Source organism: Phycodurus eques, chromosome 14, assembly GCF_024500275.1.
Source record: "Phycodurus eques isolate BA_2022a chromosome 14, UOR_Pequ_1.1, whole genome shotgun sequence".
In the NCBI taxonomy this organism is placed as follows: Eukaryota; Metazoa; Chordata; class Actinopteri; order Syngnathiformes; family Syngnathidae; genus Phycodurus; species Phycodurus eques.
The window spans coordinates 2,639,278-2,659,848 of NC_084538.1; the positions used below are offsets into that span (position 1 = coordinate 2,639,278).

Sequence of the window (20,571 nt, forward strand, 5' to 3'; positions counted from 1 at the left end):
CGCGGCTAACTAGCTACACCGTTAGAAGGCCAAAGCAAACTACTCGTTAATGCTAGTTTAGCACTGGGGACTGTTCAACCTGCCGCACATTGCGCGATGCGGCTGAAAGGCGAGTGTGGGAATAAAGTACCTTGTCTTCCGGGTTGCGATAGTAGTGGAAGACCTTTCCAACCAAACAGCACCACACCAGCTTGGAATGTCCATGTTTGACCTGCGGAGAAAGAGGGAATACTTCATATAAATCTAAAAATCACATTTTTAAAAAGTGGAACAAATGTGTTATTTAGCAAACGAGATGAAACGTATACAGGGGTGTAACAGTTAAATAATATAGAACAATATTTGCAGCACACACAACACTTTGTGGTTTAGCACCTAAGATGTAAATGACCTTTCCAAAGTCATTACTGTTGGGTCACAGTTGAGTTATATAAAGGAGATTTTTCATGTCAACAAGGCTTTCCTGATTAAACAACCTCAAATAATTAAAGTAAATAATTGACTAAAAACAGCATCATTTGTGATTTAGCACCAGTGTTGTGAATGATCTTTGCATCGTTTCTCTGAAATCTCAAGCCAAAACATCTCAAAATGTTTTATTCGAAAAACAAAGATGTTTTTTTTCTCCAGGACTGTAATAAAAAGGCTCACAATTTAGTGATTTTTAAAAATTTCCTGTTGTCCATGTTTTCATTCCCCCCCCCCAATTTTCCATGTATGTGCACCAACTGCTTGCACCACTACTTCTTCTCCAAAATCATTTTTTTGGAATAGCAAAGTAATTTGTCTGACCTTCGTGAGCCAGCCTGTCACAGTGGGCTTGGCGCGGGTCAGCTCCACGCTGACCGGGCCGCTGGGCTGAACCTTCAGGAAGTTCTGCAAGACCCGGATCCACTCCTCCAGGATGTTGGGCGAATCCGCCGCCAGGTAGAAGGTCTTCTTCTCTGTAATCAACTGGGAAAATGGGAGAAATAATGTGAGCACTTTGAGCAGTCAGAGAAAAAGCCCAGGAAACTTGCATTATGTATTTTAGCATGATAAAAATTTTTTGTTTTTTTTGCACCTCTCACACATCCAATGAAAATGTTTGCTTCTTTCGTGCAAAACTGAGATTTTTGTTGTTTTGCAAAAAGAAATAGTTTCTTGTGAATGTCTTTTTTTCTGAATGAAAAGAAACTCCAAAATGCGTCAAGTGAATGCTTGATTTTTAAATCAGAAAAACAAACGCAAATTATGTTTTGTTGTTTTTCTAGATGAACAAAATCATCATAAATCGGTGATAAAAAAGTGTCAATATTTGTTTTTTTAACGTGTATTTTAGTTTTTGTTCTTTAGTTTTCTTGATTATAAATACTAAAAAATACATGTTTTCTTTTTATCAGAAAAACAAACAAGCATTTTTTTCCTGGATTTTAAAAGTCTCTCAATTTTGTGATCAAAATAAATTTCATTTCTTAACTTTTTAAAATGTTTCCGTTCTGTTAAATTGGTCCCACGTAAAAACCCCCCGTCAATGAATTCAAACCAAAAAGACAAATGACAAACGTGTACCATCCAGAACTGAACCACCGTGCGGAAACTTACTTGAACGGTCTGCGCTCCTTCTGCACGCACAATTCGGCAAGACGAGTTGAGCTCAACCTGACCTTGAGGTTTCCTGATGACGTCGCTCTGGAAGCGTCGGCGCACAGATATACGTAAGGTTTTTTGGAAAAACGAAATTCGCCATCGTAGTATGCAGGGGCTGGACTCACAGGAGACTTGTAGTAGAGGATCTCGCCGTTCCTCAGGATGAACCAGCGACGCTTCCACGCCTTCACGTGACTGCTCATCTTCAGCAGGTAGCCGCACTTCTCCAGCGTCTCCTGAGCGCAACAACACCCACCGGGTACGGGTTTGGATGAGAATCTTTTGAAAAAACATTTAGGATGTTATCATGTTTTTGGGATGTGGGAGGAAACCGGAGTGGCCGGAGAAAACCCACACAGGCGCGGGGAGAACATGCAAACTCCACACAGGCGGGGCCGGGACTCGAACCCCGGACCTCAGAACTGTGAGGCAGACACTCTAACCCGTCGTGCCGCCTTTTAATTTACAGAACAATAAAATTTGTATTCATCTCATTTTATTCAGATGTACACTTAGTTTGTATTGATTACTTACTTAATTTCTATTATTTATATTTATTCCATTCACATTTTAATTTTTATATTACTTTTTTAAAATTTGTATCGTAATCAAATATTCATTTCGGTCTTTTTTGACACCATTTTTGTTGCATTTAAATGCATTTCCCATTTTAATTTATACAAATGTACATCTGTATTGAAATGTATATATAATAATAATATTTGTATTCACTTCTGGAACTTTATTTCAATGTAAAATTCCATTTGGCATTGTCTTGCTGAATTTACATTCCATTTTTAACATGAATACTCACAGGGCCGATGCTCTCACAGGAGTAAGACGATGTCCTCTGGACTTTGTGTTCCGGTTCCGAGTAGTCGCCGTCCAGGGAGCACGCGTCGGGCGGGATGGCGTAGTCGCTCTCCGAGCTAACGGACGACATGGACACGCCTGGAAGGAACATACGATGAAATGCGTCGTTCAGTGCGATGACGCGATTCTCCTCGTACCTCTCTTGACAGCACGGGGACTGCCGGGGACGCCGCCCCTCTTGTCCGGACTCAGCGCGGAGGTCCGCAAGCTGGCCAGGGAGCCGCTGTCGTCTTCGGAACCCGAGTCGTCGTTATCCCGCAGAGGCGCCGCGCTGATCTGAGTGGCTTTCTAAGCACACGGAGATTCCATTTCATTTCATTGCGCCAAAAATTGTGTATTTACTCCAAATGGCGTCTCTTTGCTCATCGATCGTGACAAGCAAAACAATGAAACGAGCTTCCGCGAGACGGCATACTCCGTATATCCGCCTGTTGCCGTTCACACGACGGAATAATGGCTTTGTGTTCAAACAAACTGAGTAAGTCAATTTGGGAATAAATTGAGACGGGATCCTTATTTCCGTATAGAGTGAACCCCAGCATATTTGTGGTTCAGAATTTGCAATTGATTTTCTTTTTAACTGTTGTTTGCTGACAAACTTGTCAGTTCACCGTGTTCATAATTAGGCCAATGCCTAGTGAGGATAAGCGGTACAGAAAATGGTTGGAAAATAAAAGTCTTACTTTGATGCCATCTGTTGGAATCTTGGTGTTGTTGTTAGGTTGAATTAAATGATGGGGGGGGGGGGGGGGGGGGTTTCATCTGCGTTTGAGATGTTCTTAAATGCACTTTGTGTACAGAACAAAGGGAAAATATGTTTCTACTTCTCTCCCAATGCAGCTAGCTACGAATAGCTAGGGTAGTTTATTTGCCGTTACATTTTGCCTGTAGTTCCTAGTATGCTAGCTAATACTATTGATGAGCCTGGTTTGTTTATGTTGAATAATTGAACTAGGTGGTTTACGTAACATGGGCGTGTTTGTGTACATGCTAGCGTCGTTGCGTTGATGCTTTATGATCCTCTCATAGCGCAGCAATTGTTTGTGGATTTTCGCTTTTGCGGCAGGGCTCGATCACTGCATAATATACTGTATACTTTTTGTGACATCTTTGTTTGGTGAAGTGCTGTGAGCTTTTTCTAATGTAAAATATGTGCTTTGGCTCAATAACGGCGGACCAACAATGGCGATGGCCTTAAAAACAACAATGTGTGACTCACCCCTTTCAGTGTGGTGTACACCGGAACACTGATGTTCTTGTACATTAACTGCGCGAACGGACTGGCCGCCGGGCACTGGGGCAAGACGGAGCCTGAGGGCAAATTAAAACCGGTTAATACGGCAGCCTATAGAAGCTCTTTGACCCAAAGATATATATTTTTTTAATGCTAAAATATCATTGTTATTGTTAGATATGAAGTGTTACATGTACTGTTTCAGAAACAAGAGTAAAGCGCATTAATATGATTTTGTTGTTTGTCAAGCTGTCAAATGATATTTAGCCTACTTGCATTCCTGAACATAAAAATGAGTTTTAGTTGTTGTCTGATTCACTTCTGAGTTCTCAGAGTAGCCCAGTGAGTTGATATGTGTCTCAAATATGGATTAAAATGTGAAATTTACAAATACAATATACTCGCTATGCTATACTATGAAATATACTTTTTATTATTATTTTTAATTTGTATTTAATTTATATTGAAATATTTTATATTATATTGAATTACTGTATTTGCATATATTTATTGTTATTACACTGAAATTGAAATTGTATTGTATTGTACATATGCCTATGTTTAATTAATATTGCAATATCATTTTTAATTGTTTGCATTATAATAATTGTATTTAAGTACTTATTTATTTTTCTTTGATTTTAATTCCTTTTTATTTTACTGTAATAGAATGTTTATCATATGATTATTTATATCCATCATTGTATTTTAATTCATAAGAAATGTCACTGACACACATATATATAAATGAAACTTATATTCATTTCTATTTGTACTCCATTCATATCAATGCACCGTTAGATAATTCGATTTGTTTATACGTGAAATGCAGCGGCTCGGTGGAGGTAAAAGTGTCTTTGGTTTATATGTGACGCAAAGCAGCTGACTGCGGTTGACATAGAGCAACACCGTAAACACCCTTCGCGGGGATACTCTGGTCCGGTGCGTCTGGAAGAGAAAATAACTTTTAATCCAGACAGCTGACATTGCCTGTGCCTTTTATACAGATAACGCTGCGAAGGCGCTCTCTTGCCACGACTCAGATCAATTGCTAGACATATGCGTCGCGTCGCCTCTGTTACGGCCGTAGCGCAGGAACTTTCCGGGTCTCTGGGTGGACTGCAACCCCGTATTCCGCGTCTGAGGCGTTTATATAGAACCTTCACCTAACCCTTAACCCTGATGCAAATGAAAAACAGAAACCTTACATTCGATCCAACTGGTGAAATTGACAGAACAAAGCAGACTTTAAATTAATATCTGGCACGCATGTTTTGAAGCTGAAGATGAGACGAATTTTTTAAAAAAAACAACGCGCTGAGTCAGCATCCGCATAATCCGCAACAGCTCCTAGGCAGCGCTGCCAAGCCTCGCCGGGGATCGCGCAACCTGCTAAATACAAGGAACGACGCCGGGACGGAGTGCGTAATTACACCCTGGCCTCGTTCCTTTCATCGATCGCATGTGATTAAAAAGCAGCTCCAGTATCTCACCGCGATGCCACGAAAGAGCTTCTTTCGTCGGGGGAGGGGGGGTCTACAGCCCGAGATGAGCCCACAGCTGCACAGGTGCGCCGGGCCCCGCGCCGCAGGAAGTGACATTAAAGGCCGCGATGAAGGATCCCGAACGACCACCCGGCAGCGCCGGAGTGGCCGCTGAGTGACGCGTGACCGCCCGCACGAGGATCAGGACACGCAGGAAGTGAGCACTCAAGTGCAACGGTCGGTTGTCGTGAATGAATTCCCTTGGGGGAGTGAAGTTGCGATCTGTTGTTCTCCAAAGTTTTTGATAGTGACGTGGGGGTTGGTGATGGGGTTGAAATCGATTGGCTGGCTAACTTGTCGGGAGGGATCGGTGGAGTGCGGCTGCAATTGTTTGTCCGACGAAGTTTTCGACAGCGGGCAGGGGGGTGGTTGATGCGGCTTCAATTCGTCGGTCTACGACCTTGTGGACAGGGGTTGGAGGAATGCGGTTGTGATCGGTTGTTCTACAAAGTTTCAACGGTGGGCGGGGGTCTAATGCAGTAGCGATCCTCTGGTCAACTAACTTGTCAACTTGGATCGTGACTATAATTGTTTGACAAAGTTTTCGATAGTGGGCGGGGGGTGTTGCGGTTGCCTTCGGTTGGTCGCAAACTTTTTGGCAGGGGTTGCAACGGGAAGCGCGGTTGCGATCGGACGTTATGCAAAGTTTTCGACAGTGGGCTGAGGGCTTGATCGTGCGGTTGGTTGATTGGTTGGATAACTTATTGAAACGGGTTGGGGGAGTGCGGTTGCGATCGGTTATTCTATAAAGTTTGCGACAGTGGGCGGGGGGTGATGAGATTGTGGTCAGTGGGTTATCTAAATTGTCAAGGTGGGTTTGGGGAGTGTGGTTGCGATCGGGTGTTCGACAAAGTTTTCAACAATAAGAAAAGAGGAGGTGGGCTGCAGGTGAGTGATCGGTTGCCTAAATTGTTGGGGGTTGGTGGTTGTGGGTTGAACTCACCTTGACCGGGGCACCTAGTTCCAGGAGACGCCTCAGATACTCTCATTCCAGCCTTGGCCACAGCATATATTCGACTCTCCTACAGAGAGTCAATCAGTTCCATTATCACGAAGCTGCAATGCTGAGTGATTTACATTAACTTTGCATACCCATGAAGGGAAGCGATGTAATGGAGGAGTCGGTGGTTTCAGAGAGTCAGGATCCAGTCTCTCCAGTTCTTCCGCGACATCCGCAAAGGGGATTTCGTCCCGCTGGGCGGGCTCCTCCGATCCAGACCCTTCCACCACGCCGTCCATGCTGTCCGGGAGAGCGTCATCGATGTCCGTCTCCTCGACCGGCTGGGAGAAGGGCAACGTGCTGGCGGTGAGGGTGGAGCAAGTGGACGAGGGTGTCATGATGTCGATGCTGACCAGATGGTGGAGTCGGTCCAGGCTGGGTTGGGGCTGGCTGAAGTGTTTCTTCACCAGCTGGATGCTGTCCCTGGGGGTGAGCGGACTCCGGATCTTGGGTAAGGTCATGCTAGCGCCCGATTGGGGGGCTGACGTCTGAACGGGATCGGGAAAGGGGCTGTTGGTCGTGGACGAGCGCGGCAAGAGGGGGCTTTTGGGCGCAAGTCTAAGGGGAGACTTCGGGGCGCTAGGGGGTCCTTGGGCCATCTCGTACGCCGAGGAAGAAGACGAAGATGACGAGGACGAGTGAAGGCATTGCAAGCGGAACTTGCTGTTCAGCTCATCAGAGGAGTTGTCTCTACCCTCGGAGCAGTCTGGGGGTTCTGGTCCAGGGTCCTCCCTACTCTGGCCTTGCAAGTGAGGACTGTGGGTCAGATGGCCGCTTTGGCAAATACCTTTGCTGGTCGGTTCCGGAGATCTTTGCAAATCTGAGGGAAAGAAGAGCGGACAAAGCTTGGTTCAACAACTCGAACAGGGTTTACTCTAGACTGCTCGCCAATGGGCTTTGTGTTAGGCTAAAGCCAATGGGAGCCAAGTCCCCAAGAAGCAAACCAAAATTGCCACTAAGTGCAGGGCACATATAGACACAGATGACAAATCACCCGTTGGCGAGTTCTTGGCAGTTCCACAGGCAACCGCCGGTCTCCTGCTGTCATCTGGGGAGGGCGGCGTACCGGGGCAGCTCGGAGGAAACCGAGGACTTTTAGGTACCAGGTGGGCATCTGCTCTGGGGGACTTACCGGGGGATCCAGGGGGACAGGGGGCCGGTTTTTCTGAAAGAGCTGAGGGACAACACGATATTCATAAGCTTTGTAGGCAAAGCAAAGCCAGGTGTGAGATATCTTTGCCGACCTTGCAATTTGTCCTGTAGCAACACAATCTGCTCCGTCTGCTTCAAGTTGGCCTGTTTAAGCTGCTGGTTCTCTTGCTCCATCTACAGATATAACACTTATATCACACTAAAGGTTTGCACGTGCAAAAACGGTCACAAACTTGACTGCTAACACACACAGATGTGGACGCTCATCCACTAACCAGGTTTGCATCTGCCAAACTCACAAAAAAGCAAAGCAGTGCAGTTGATTATGCGATGATTATGATTATGATTATGTATGCAAATAGATTACAAAAGGATGACACAACTACTTTCAACTTTGCATTTCCATGTGTCAGTGCACTGCGGCTTCTGATCTGTAACTCAGTAATATGTTTGTTTGCCTCTTCCACTCACGCTTCCAGTTCCATCACTTCAAACTTCAATTTGCGCTTGCTCCCAAATTTGCCATGTTGAAAACCATCGTAGCTACCTTAAGCACAAAACCCTTTTTTTTAATTTAGCGGTCTCCACCAATTTTACACCCGTCGCTAACAGTGCGCCAACCTGTTGGCGTGTGTGAACACGCATTTAGCGCCAACTATTTAGGATCTCCGTAAAGCAGGCCCTTAGTACTGTACATGTTAACCGTTCACGCTTACCTCTCGGAGCTTTACAGTCACCCAGTCTTTAATCTTGGCTGCCTTCTCTTCAATTATTTTAGCCTCTTGGGCTCTGACTAAGACCTGGAGTCAGAGAAAACGTGACATTAGTATGGATTATCTCAACTGTTTTTCGATGGCAAGGGTTATCAAACCTTTTGGGGTCAGGGACCACTTACGGGGGAGACATTTTTCGAAGGGCCCACTCATACTTCTAATTTCTAAAAAAAAAAAGTTTATTTGAGGGAAAATTTATGAGGATGAAGTCAGATTTTTGCCAAAGAAAAACAGTCTTTACATTTTCACAATAACAAAATGAATTTTGTCAAGATAAAAAAGGCGTAATCATATAACAATAAAGTTGTATTTTCCCATGATAAAAATTGGAATATATGAAATTGAAGTCCAAATTTAATGGGGGGGGGGGGGAAGCACCCCGGTCCCATATACAGGTATGCACTATTTTAAAATGACACGACATAATTTATTGCAAACTATTTTGCGGACCCCCAAGCGACGGCTCCCGGACCCCCCAGTGTGAGAACCACTGTTGAATGGGAAAGCTCCGCCCCCTCGCACCTGTTTTTCCAGCTGTATCTCCAATCTCTCGATGGTGGCGTCTTTTTCTTGGACCCGAACAGTCAGGTCTTGGTACTTTCTGTACAACAAGCTCTCAGACTCGCTGCTTTGGACGTTTGCCGACTTGAGCTTTTCCTCCACAGCGTGGATCTAAAACGCACGTTTGAAAGCCGAGGCCGATAAATTTGCAAGCCGTGTCGAAAACCCGGACAAAAGCTGCCCTTTTCACCTGTTTCTCCGCGCTCTCGGCACGCCGGTCGGCCTCGATCACCCGCTGCTCCAACTCCTGCATCTGCGTCAGAGACGACAAAGGCGTCCAGGTTACCATGGTTTCACGCGTCGGGGGTAGAAACCCAGCCCGACCCCTCCGCTCTCTTCCTCTCTCCACCGGGAAGCGTGTGGGAAAGTTCAACAGACGTGAAAACGTCCTAATCAATAATTAATCACACTTTCTTGACCAGCGGAGATTTTCTGCTACGTGACTGACCGCCGCTGATCAAACAAGAAGGCGAAAACTTGAATAGAGTGAAAAAAAAAAGTTAAAAAAAATATATATATATATTATAATTTGTGTTTTTTTCGCACTTGCGAAAATGTTCCGTAAAAACAGTTTAGGTTTAGCGTGGTAAAGTGAGTGTGGTCAGTGTATTTAGTGTTGTTTGGCGAGTGCACTTGAGTGTAGTGCAGTGTAGGTAATGTCGTCAGTGGACGTAAGCGTCGGTAATGTAGTATAGTCAGTGTAGTGTTGTTATTGTAATGTGCAACGTAATGTCAGCCACGAGAAAGAAGAGCAAACATGCGTCCGTTCCCTCTGCGTGACTCCACGCGGCTCCGGCTTCGCTTTGGCCCTTCTCTGTTGCTCGCCACGGCCTCCGCACGAAGCCTGCCCGCCGCTTCCCAAAAGGGTTCGCTTGAACGCGGCCTGGCTAAAAAGCTCGGCAGGCTTGGCTCGAGTGGGCGTAGGTTGCCGGTTAGAAGACTCGGTGAGTCAAAGGCTTTGTGGAGACGGGGGCAAACAAGTGTCAGCAAAGCACACTGAAAAGCACTCGAGTTGGATATCAGGGGAGTTGCGGGGGTCCGGGGCGTTTGGACCTTGAGCCGCGCGGTGTGAACCATCGTGCCATTGTGTGTGAAGTCAATAAGACGTCAAAGCTTGGAAAACGTTGAGTCGAGAGCCTCTTTCGTACAATTGTAACGGACGACCGTCTCTGTTTGCGGCTTCACAGCAGTTGCGCTGCGACCTGCTGAGTGGGCGCAACACAACGGCGTGTGTGTCTGCAGCATATGGCGGACGTCGGCGCGCGCACACGTATACACACACACACACGTCACGTTTTCACTTGCTCCCCTAAAGCAAATACTGTACAATATTACAGCAACCAAATGTTATTGCTCCTACACTATACTACATACTATACGACACTACATTACAATATACTATACTACACGATACTATATATACCATAGTCTAGTTTATCATACTTAACTATAGTATAGCATGCTATACTACAGTACATCATACAATACATACAATACAATGTTATATTACACTGTCCTAAATTCTACTATACTATACTAAGTAATGCTACCATGATGTGCTATACTATACTAATGATTCTATGCCATACTATACTGTCGTTAATTACACTATATTACACTTTAGTATGATACACCACACTTACTATTCTATATCATACTACAGTATACTATACTTTAATATGCGATATTGTGTCTTTATAAGACGACAGTAAACTTGATTATGCTATAGCCTACTCTACTACATTATATTCTAACATACTTTATTATATAATACTACATTGTACACTATGATACTAGACTATACTATACTTTCCTACACTAAATCTTGTTCTTTGCTCTGCTATACTATACGCCACTCATCAATTATGTATTATTCCGACATTTACCCAAAAGGACCACCGATTGGTTGTTGTTACATCGTCGGAGTCATCAATTCATTTATCTTTTTCCACCATCAAACGCACCCTCAGCGAACTCCTCGCCGGGGAGATAAACGCCTTGTCACATTTTTTTTTCCACTCTCGCTCTTAAGCTTGCTTTTTTTTTTTTTTTTTTTTTTTCCACACCAAAGTGGGTCAATGTGTAAAACACTCCTAACTTGGCAATCGAGACGAGATGAAGACCATGAAAAGCAGCCTTTCCAAAAAAGCAAGAACATGACGGAGTGGTCGTCACTCAGCAGACCACCCCACCCCACGCCGACACACACACACACACACACACACACAAACACACTGCAGCGCTGGCCTCCACTGCAACCATGGTCAACACAGTGCGTGTTCTGTTGATATATTGCTTTGTGCATAAGCGACGTCATCCATGACACCCACAAGAAGGCAAAGTGGAAGAAAGTGGGGAGTCGTGGTGCGTTCCATAAAACTCGAGAGTCAGAAACTTCACAAACTTCACAACACGTTCAACCTATATTTAATTGAATACACTACAAAGACAAGATATGTAATTTTCAAACTGGTAAACTTTATTGTTTTTAACAAATAATCAGGAACTTAGAATTTTATGGCTGCAACACGTTCCCAAAAAGCTGGGACAGGGTCATGTTTACCACTGTGTTACATCACCTTTTCTTTTAACAACATTCAATGAACGTTTGGGAACGGAGGACACTAATTGTTGCAGCTTTTTAGGTGGAATTCTTTCCCATTCCTGCTCGATGTACAGCTTCAGTTGTTCAACAGTCCGGGGTCTCCGTTGTCGTATTTTACTCTTCATAATGCGCCACACATTTTCAATGGGAGACAGGTCTGGACTGCGGGCAGGCCAGTCTAGTACCCGCACTCTTTTACTACGAAGCCACGCTGTTGTAACACGTGCAGAATGTGGTTTGCCATTGTCTTGCGGAAATAAGCAGGGGCGTCCGTTGAAAAAGACGTCGCTTGGATGGCAGCATATGTTTCTCCAAAACTTGTATGTACCTTTCAGCATGAATGGTGCCCTCACAGAAGTGTAAGTTACCCATGCCGTTGGCACTAACATAGCCCCATACCATCACAGATGCCGGCTTTTGAACTTTGATGGTTCTTTTCCTCTTTGGCCCGGAGGACACGACATCCACAACTTCCAAAAGCAATTTGAAATGCGGACTCATCGGACCACAGAACACTTTGCCACTTTGCATGCGTCCATCTTAGATGAGCTCGGGCCCAGAGAAGCCGGCGGCGTTTCTGGGTGTTGTTGATAAATGGCTTTTGCTTTGCATAGTAGAGTTTCAAGTTGCACCTAGGGATGTAGCGCCGAACTGTATTTACTGACATTGGTTTTCCGGAGTGTTCCTGAGCCCCTGCGGTGATATCCTTTACCCATTGATGTCGGTTTTTGATGCAGTGGCGCCTGAGGGATCGAAGGTCACGGGCATACATTGTTGATTTTCAGCCTTGCTGCTTACATGCAGTGATTTCTCCGGATTCTCTGAACCTTTTGATGATATTATGGACAATTATGGACTGTAGATGATGAAATCCCTAAATTCCTTGCAATTGTACGTTGAGGAACATTGTCCTTAAATTATTCGACTTTTCTCTCACGCACTCGTTCACAGCGAGGTGAACCTCGGCCCATCTTTGCTTGCGAATGACTGAGCAATTGAGGGAAGCTCCTTTTCTACCCAATCACGGCACCCACCTGTTCCCAATGAGCCCGTTCACCTGTGGGATGTTCCAAACACGCGTTTGATGAGCATTCCTCAACTTTCGCAGTCTTTTTTGCCACCCGTCCCAGCTTTCCTGGAACGTGTTGCAGCCATCAAATTCTAAGTTCATGTTTATTTGCTCAAAACTATCAAGTTGATCAGTTTGAACATGAACTATCTTGTCTTTGTCGTGTATTCAATTCAATATAGGTTGAAAATGATTTGAAAATCATTGTATTCGGTTTTTATTTATGTTTAACACAACGTCCCAACTTCATTGGAATTGGGGTTGCATTATTCGATTAAATTTGACTTAACTCTGCCATACTGTACCACACACACTAAGCTATAGTTTGCTCAACCGTAATATATTATGCTATCATAGTAATGTGTACTATAATATCATAACACTACATTATACAACATAATACTTTACAATACCATGCTGTACTATACTTTTTAATGCTATCCTGGACTATAGTTTACTCGAACTGTGCCGTGGTGTACTATACTTCATTATACCACACTGTCCTATACTGTACAATAGTGTAGTCTCACGTATACTACTGTACTCTCAAATATTGCACTTGTGATGCTGATGATACTCTATATGGACAAAAGTATTGGGACATAATTATGTAGACGCCAACAGAATGTGAAAATGGAATAAATTAGGGAGTAGTAACTAAACATAACAGCTGGGCAAAGTCCACATCTGACTGGGTTGCTGGTTATGTGTTCCTTGGTGGTATTCCCCCCCCCGAACTCTCGAGGAGATGCACCACGATGACTTACATGTCGAATACTGCGGCCAAACTCCGGTGAGATGCTAGATGGACTAGCGCAACGTGGTTGCATCATCAACGCGAGCGAAAGTGGCAGAAGCAAGGCATACCCGTTTGATTCAAGGAGCGCGAAATAAATGGCGACGACGCGGTAGTTTGTGCGCCGGTACGACGCCGTTGTGTCTTTCCTACCTTTTCGGCCAGCAGCTCCCGGATTTTTCCCGCTTGGAGTCGGAACCTCAGCAGCTGCATCTCCAGAGCCACGCAGCGCTTCTGCCAATCCACGGCGGACGCCGCCACGCCGCCGCCGCCGCCGCCGCTCTCCAGCACGTCGGCCATGGCCACGATTTCCTCAGACTGAAGTGAGAGGAGAGAGCGAGAGTTGTGTTTATTTCTATCGTGCGAGGTGGCGGTTATGGTGACTAACCGGTGAGAGGAGCCATTGCATTCATTACTATTTTGGACTGTGGATAAGGTTCAAGTCGTTCTGTTGATTTTTATTGTACAAGGTGGCGGTCTCCCCGGACCTCCCCGGGTGGAGATTCACGACACGCGATGCCGTTTCCTCGAGCGAGCGTGGCGTCTGTTTTCATTTACAAGACCAGAGTCATTTCGCTTCCACCCTTGTGATTCAGCGAGCAAAAAGTGCGGCGGACAAACTTGAAAAACTTCCTCCCTGTGACACACACCGGAGACTAGTGTAAACGAACAAAACAGCTGGGCTGAGTAAAGCTCGAAACTTTCTTTCCATTCCCTCGCATGCCCACACACAAAACCTCAGCAGGGAGGTTGTGTCAGCGGGGGGAGTCGGGTTCATTCGCTACCCAGGCCGGCGGGCCAAAGCAGGTCAGCTCTGCCGACTAACCCCAAACCTCCGTCCTCCCTCCCTACCTCCCTCCGCCATGCAATCCCTTCTTAATTACAAGGTAGGGCTGAAACTGGATGCCGGTCCGGTCTGGCACAATGGTGTCTTTCTGCATGACAGTCCCACAAGGGGGGTGGCGGAGGCCGGGGGTTGTGCTTCAGCTCTCGGAGCCAAAGAGAAAGGAGGCAAGAATGTGTGAGGATGAACGGACAAAGTGCTGAATGCAGGAAATGGATGGAGCGCTCCAGTTCGTTTTGTTTACCTGAGAGAGAAGCGAATGGAGACGACGCGGAGGAAGCTCGTCGACAAAGTCTGAGGCCCTTCATTTCAAAAGGATGAGGAGCTTTTGGAAAATTCAGCTCCTCAAACGTTTCCCTCGGCAACATGAAATTCGGTCGCTGCATCTATCGTGCCCGAAAAGATACAGGAGTCTGCCATAATGATTCGAAGCTGCCATTTTCGGGTTCGTTTGGCCAATTCCAATTCCACTCCTTAAAATCCTAAAACCTGACTGATACCAAATTTGAACCACCTGAAATAGAGAGGCAGGCAATGAAAAGATCAGTGTCAGTTTCTCTCAGCAACATGACATTTGGTAGGCATGTTCGATCAGGAGTAGGGAAAAGGTCTTAAAAGACCCATTTTAGGGTGGAAACAGATTTTTTCGATGAGCTTTGTCAACTATTACTTCTGGAGAATTCACGATAGACACGGCTACCGAATTCCATGTCGCTATGTGAAACTATCATTTGGGGTGAGGGGGGGGGCACAGCTTTGAGATAAAACAAAGCACGACGATGTCGGCGCTGGCCAAAACGAAAGCGACGTTAAGCAGTAACACACAGAGAAGACGGGGGCCGTCAGCGCAGCGGCAGACGAGAGCTTCAAAGTCCGGCGGTTTTAACTGCGCGCCAGCGCTCCCTGCAATTAGCCCACTCCTAAATACAGGCTTTAGCCATACAAATTACAGAAGTCCTGCATGCGGAGGTTTTTGGACCTGGGATGACCACTTGGTGCTCGACTGACTGGCGGCTTTGACGTAAAGCTGTGCAGTTCAGGAGGAATGAAAAACTCTTCATGCTCAGCAGACACAGCAAAGGGGTTGAAGACAATTCGCCAATAATGGACGCCGCACTAAACGTTTTAAACATTGACCATATTAATAGTTTAATGCCCCAAAATACCCCCAAAGTAAGATCCAAAAACACTGTGTCATTTCAAACTCATCTACGACATTAGTGTTGAAATGACTTCCAGATGATTTGATTTGATTTGGAAAAAAAATGCAGCGGACGTGAGATGCGTGAGTCTGTAAGGTGTAATAATGCTGGTCGTTGTTCACGGAGGATAAAGACTATATGCCTGTGAGTGCCGTTATAATGTCTGACCACATGAGTTGTGCCACGTTTGTATTCAAATATCTGTTGCTTAAAGGGTTATATTACCGCAACTATCGATGCTAATTGCTTGCCAGTTAATGATGTTTTCCTTTATGTGTTAGCGTTAAGCTAGCAGGAGCATTCCTAAGGTAACGTTGTTCGGTGGCTTTAAATCCGTGTAATTCTATTTGTTTTATGTTTAGTTCCGCAACAACTGTTACAAACAACGACACGGCTTTTAGCACGTCTTCGATGACCAACGGTGTCGCGTCGCGCCCGTGTGCAAACGAGGCCCCATTTGCCGCCTGCTCGGGCCTGGACAGCAACGTGCTGATTCCCCCCCAGGAAAACAAACGCCTCGAGACTCCCAGGGTGTCGCAGGCCGAGCCGAACGCCACTGTAAACTTTCCACTGAGCAGAAGAAGTCGAGCGGGGCTTTACCAAAGGCCACCTCGGAACTGCGGCGAGGAGAATATTGGACATTTTCGCCTACCGTGTCCTGTATCAACAAACATTTGACACGTGGGCGACACCCGAGTTGCCCACGCGTCAGATTGTAGCTTTTAGGATTCCGCCTGCCTGCTGGATTTACGTCGGGCCACCCACAGAGGATGGGAGGATCCGCAGGGGAAGCTCGGCTCGGAAGGCTGCAGACAGACTCAGCTTCTGTGCTTAGCATCAGGCCGCAGGGGGGCCAGAACAAACAGCGCAGCGGAAACGACAAGGTCGTTATCGCCGACAACCTGAGAGGAATCGATCGGAGTCCCGCAAAGGAGGTCAAAATATGGACCGGGAATTAACAGCTAATTCCGTCCGTGCGTCGAGGTGCTCACTCGGCTTACCTAGAGGAACCAGATGTCCGCCAGGCCGTGATGCGGTAAAGCGATGTTTACGTCGGTGCTGTTAATACGCAACAGCGACGTGGAAAAAAATGGCGGAAAATCGACGGCTTTTCCGGGCAGCGTTAGGTGTTCTGAAATTTCGGGAAACACGGTGTCCCCACGACTCACCAAAAAGAAAAAAGCTGCAAAAAAAAAAATTGTGGGACGCGCAGGTGTCGTCCTCCCGCTGATGCTACCTCCGACGGTGGGAAATTGCCAGCGTGACTTTGTTCGCCCATTCCGTGTCAGGGCGCTGACTGCGTTTCAGAGCGGCAACACGGAAAAATGACTGACGTTGTAGAATTCCCTTCCACACAGGTGATGTCCCACCTCTGATCCTACCTCCAAAGGCGAAAAGTTCTGGGTTTTGGTTTTGGTTTTTTTGCAGAACGAAAATGGACAATATACACACACTTATTAGAAACAGACACACACACACACGGGCAGGCGACGACACGCTGCTGAGCTCGCAGCTGCGCTGATGTCAGCGATTAGTCGCTCGGGGGGGTGACGTCATCCCCAGCAGACGTTCCCACATCCCGCCTCGCGCCGCCACCCCCGGTGCCGATGCCGACGGGCGCCTCGCGGAATCCAGATGTGGGTCACGGCTGCACACGTGCCAAAGTGGCCGAAGGTCGGGGAGCCAAACGCGTGGCATCATATTCGAAAAGATTTGAGCCTGTCATATTTACTTTTGATTGAATTCAAACGTGGAAAAAGCGAAGCGCTGCGAGTACTTTCCGGATGTACCGTATCGAGCGCCTTTTCCGCCCCCTCGAGCGACTACTTTTAAAGATTCCATTGTAATTTCACTTGCGGAAGCAGCACTTCATCGTCAAATCTTCCATCCAGGACGCGACGGGGCAGCCGCACGACGGATTTAAGTATGAAACCATGACGCACAAATGCTTTCATTCTTTACAGTCTGTCTCATTAATAGATGTGTTTGTAAGGTATAACCCTCGAGACTGATATTTCTCATATTTGCTCAATTTTCTGTCGATTTTTTTGGGGAGGTGGCTGGAACGGATTAACTGCATTTCCATTCATTTCAGCGGGGGAAAGATGATTTGCCATAAGAGTGCTTCGTGCGTACTTTTGAAAAGTTTCACAGCCGACTATTTGTATCCAAGCCCTCAAAAAGTGACTTTTCGTAAGACGTCCCCTTTCAATCATATCCTTCATGCCCATCTTCTTACCCGTTTCTCCACCTTCGTGACCTCCCTGTCGTCATCTCTTTGCACGTACGTAAATAATGGCAGGCCCCGGCAAAAAAACACTGACCGCGCTCGTTATCGTCAGCCCCGCTTACATTCCTCTCGCGTGAGGTGTAAACAGACACCTCGGACCACCTCACACGCACTTTTTTTTTTTTCTAAAGGGAGGAATCTCGGTTTATTGGGGTACGCCGCGTAGGAAAACACGCGCAGTGAATCGCTACAATAAACGCACTCTTTGAGGATGTGGGTCATTCGAGGCAGCGCAAGGTGATAGCGCGACATGACGCGCCATCCGACGCGTGGCTGGATCTCTCGGAATGTTCTGAACTCCTATTTCCACTTTTGAATTGAGCAGACTAATGCTGCCGACGTCACTTTGGTTTCCCTTCTTTACAAAGCAAACGAGTTGATGCTGAATGTTCTGAACGCACATTTACATCCCGAGTGGTGCCTTTGCAACTTTTAGCTAAAATCATGTTGACTTCTCTCGACCGTTAATAAAACTATATTGTATTTATCATTTTTAAAATATTACGTTACTCTAGTTGAAATATTCTACTGTGTAGTATATCTATGAATCCTCATTTTATACATTTTTATTAACATGAAAGCGTTGATACAATACATTCATACGTTTTAATTTGGGCCATTTTAAATATTTAAAAATTAGTAACACACATGAACATTTTGAAATATATTGAAATTCTGGGAACTAAAAAAATATTTACATCCTGGTAAATAAAACAAAATCTACTTGTGTATGTGTGTGTGAAATTAAAAAATATATATAAATAATGCAAATCAATTTAAAAAGCTCGAAATTCATGTTGACTTCTTCAGCCAGCAAAACAGTTGATGGCGAATGTTCTGAACTTCTGTTTTCACGCCAGTAGAGCAATGCGTAGCCGACGTCATCTTGACTTCTTTGGCTGGCAAACCCGTTGACGCTGAATGTTTTGAAATCGCATTTCATGCCTGGAATTGTGCCGGAGCAACTTTCAGTGGGCACATTTAGTGATTTTTTTTTTCTTAATTAAAAAAGCAATACAAAAAAAGATGACCCCTTTTGATAAAGTAATCAAAATGTTTCAGTTCACCCAAAATAAAAATAAAAAATATATTATATTATATATAATATATATTATATATTATATTATATATATATATATATATATATATATATATATATATATATATATATTTATTTTTCATTTTAAAGAAAAAGAAAAAAAACACTTTTTTTCCACTTTGGGTACAAAAAAAGTTATCTTTTTTCGGAATGAAGTAGTATGAATAAAAAAGAGCAGAGTAGAAATAAACAATGTGCACGTGCATCACAATCGGTGCAGACAGACATGCGCTAAAGTGTTTTGTTTGCTTTTTTTTTTTTTTTTTTGGTACCTTTCTGGTCGTTCACTCCACTCACGCTCCGAACGTCCACGACAGTTGGCTCCAGCCACCCATTCATTCTTCTTCTTCTTCTTCTTCTTCTTCTTCTTGATGGCGCTCCCAGCCACCGATCTTTCCTGGCCGTGCTCAGCTCGCCGTGTGAGCCCGCCGCATGCTCAGGCACACACACACACACACACACACACACACACACACACACACGCGCGCACACACACACGCTCCTCCCGGCCTTCATTCAGTAGAACATCTTCCTTTAAAGGGGCCAAAGCAGGATCAGGTTTCTGCATGGAGTCACCCCTCACCCTCTTCTTGGACACTCCCACTCGAGTCAAGTGTGCGTGTGTGTGTGTGCGTGTGAGTGTTCCTGGCCGTGCACAATATAAAATATGTGCGTGTGTGTGTGCGTGCGTGCCCAGGATATTGCCTCTGGTCCCACGGGACGTAAACACACGCTTTCGTTCTCTGCGGACGTTTACAGCTTGATGCAATCACAGCAACACGTCCGACGCTACGTAGGTTAGCACCAACGCAGCGACGAGTAAAGTTCCCCTCCTGCTAAACGTCATCACACTGGATGCAAGATCTAGACAAACTACATTTACTGTTGAAATAAATGTGACAGAAAGTGATTTAAAAGATTGAAATTGAAACTTGAAATGATTGTTCATTTCCATCTACATAGAGTTTATTAAGTATTCTTTTCAATTATTTGTACACGTATTGTTGTGTATTTATACATGCCAAATCCTGAGAAGCAGCCATTGTCATTTAAGTGGTAAATGGTCATTTGTATGGTTGTTTGTGCGACCTCTGGTGGACAATATTAGCAACAACACTTAAATTAATTGAAAAATTGAAGTTCATCTAGTTATGTATCCCAACGGGCCGGATTGGACCTGCCGTCCGGCAGGTTCTGGCCCGCGGGCCGTCCGTCCGACACCCCTGACCGGGATTCAACCTGAACTGAAAATGATGACAGTTCCTCACTTGTGGATAAAAGCCTCATTATATCTTTATTTTACAAAATGCCCAAATCTGAGGAAAAGCACAAATTCTGCCAAAACAAGTATCCAGAAGAAGTAATTATTGCCATACAAATCATCAAGATATAAATCCCCGAGATTTTATTGCACCCACAAAGCTTCAAATAATAAAAAAATAAATCAAAATAAAATGGAGCGATCTTACTTTACTCCTCAGTGGCTCCATTGGAATAAAAAGCACTGGCAGTGAATGTATTCCACGACAGGGAGACAACACTATTCCGTACAATCATTAAAAAAAAAAAAAAATCAACAACAACACTATATTTGCTTGTGGTCATTTTCACATACTTGCTCTCCCACAATGCAACACGTCGGAACAAGTCTCGCTGGTTGACGTTTAAGGCCAGTGAGGACAGAGTTTTTTTTTGTTTTTTATTCTCCCCCGCCCCCCACCCGCCCCCTTTCTACATGAACGTAAAAACAGACGTCTGGTGTCAAACTAACACATGAATCATGCTGCCTGCTTGTCAAGCTCAAACTCTGGACTTATGGAAGCAAATCATATACTGACGTTCGGGCCCGAAACGCAGCCTTTGGGAGATGAAGTGCCCTAAATCACAGAAAGTCTGGGCG

At 45.1% G+C, this 20,571-nt stretch overlaps 1 protein-coding gene across 1 annotated transcript in view; it reads right to left on the reverse strand.

The window, feature by feature from the left end:
* The window catches only part of plekhh1 (pleckstrin homology domain containing, family H (with MyTH4 domain) member 1), a 31,518-nt gene extending 12,300 nt beyond the window's left edge, over positions 1-19,218 (reverse strand). Inside the window, exons 1-16 of the mRNA XM_061697042.1 lie at positions 18,944-19,218; positions 13,390-13,554; positions 8,957-9,019; positions 8,728-8,877; positions 8,149-8,232; positions 7,525-7,606; positions 7,275-7,454; positions 6,373-7,100; positions 6,224-6,302; positions 3,722-3,813; positions 2,640-2,790; positions 2,444-2,580; positions 1,755-1,865; positions 1,585-1,671; positions 793-954; positions 131-211 (exon numbers count right to left, since the gene is read on the reverse strand). Of these exons, the coding sequence (XP_061553026.1) occupies positions 131-211; positions 793-954; positions 1,585-1,671; positions 1,755-1,865; positions 2,444-2,580; positions 2,640-2,790; positions 3,722-3,813; positions 6,224-6,302; positions 6,373-7,100; positions 7,275-7,454; positions 7,525-7,606; positions 8,149-8,232; positions 8,728-8,877; positions 8,957-9,019; positions 13,390-13,536 (2,334 nt within the window). The 5' untranslated portion in view covers positions 13,537-13,554; positions 18,944-19,218. The remainder of the gene's footprint in view (positions 1-130; positions 212-792; positions 955-1,584; positions 1,672-1,754; positions 1,866-2,443; positions 2,581-2,639; positions 2,791-3,721; positions 3,814-6,223; positions 6,303-6,372; positions 7,101-7,274; positions 7,455-7,524; positions 7,607-8,148; positions 8,233-8,727; positions 8,878-8,956; positions 9,020-13,389; positions 13,555-18,943) is intronic.
* Positions 19,219-20,571: the final 1,353 nt, after the last annotated feature.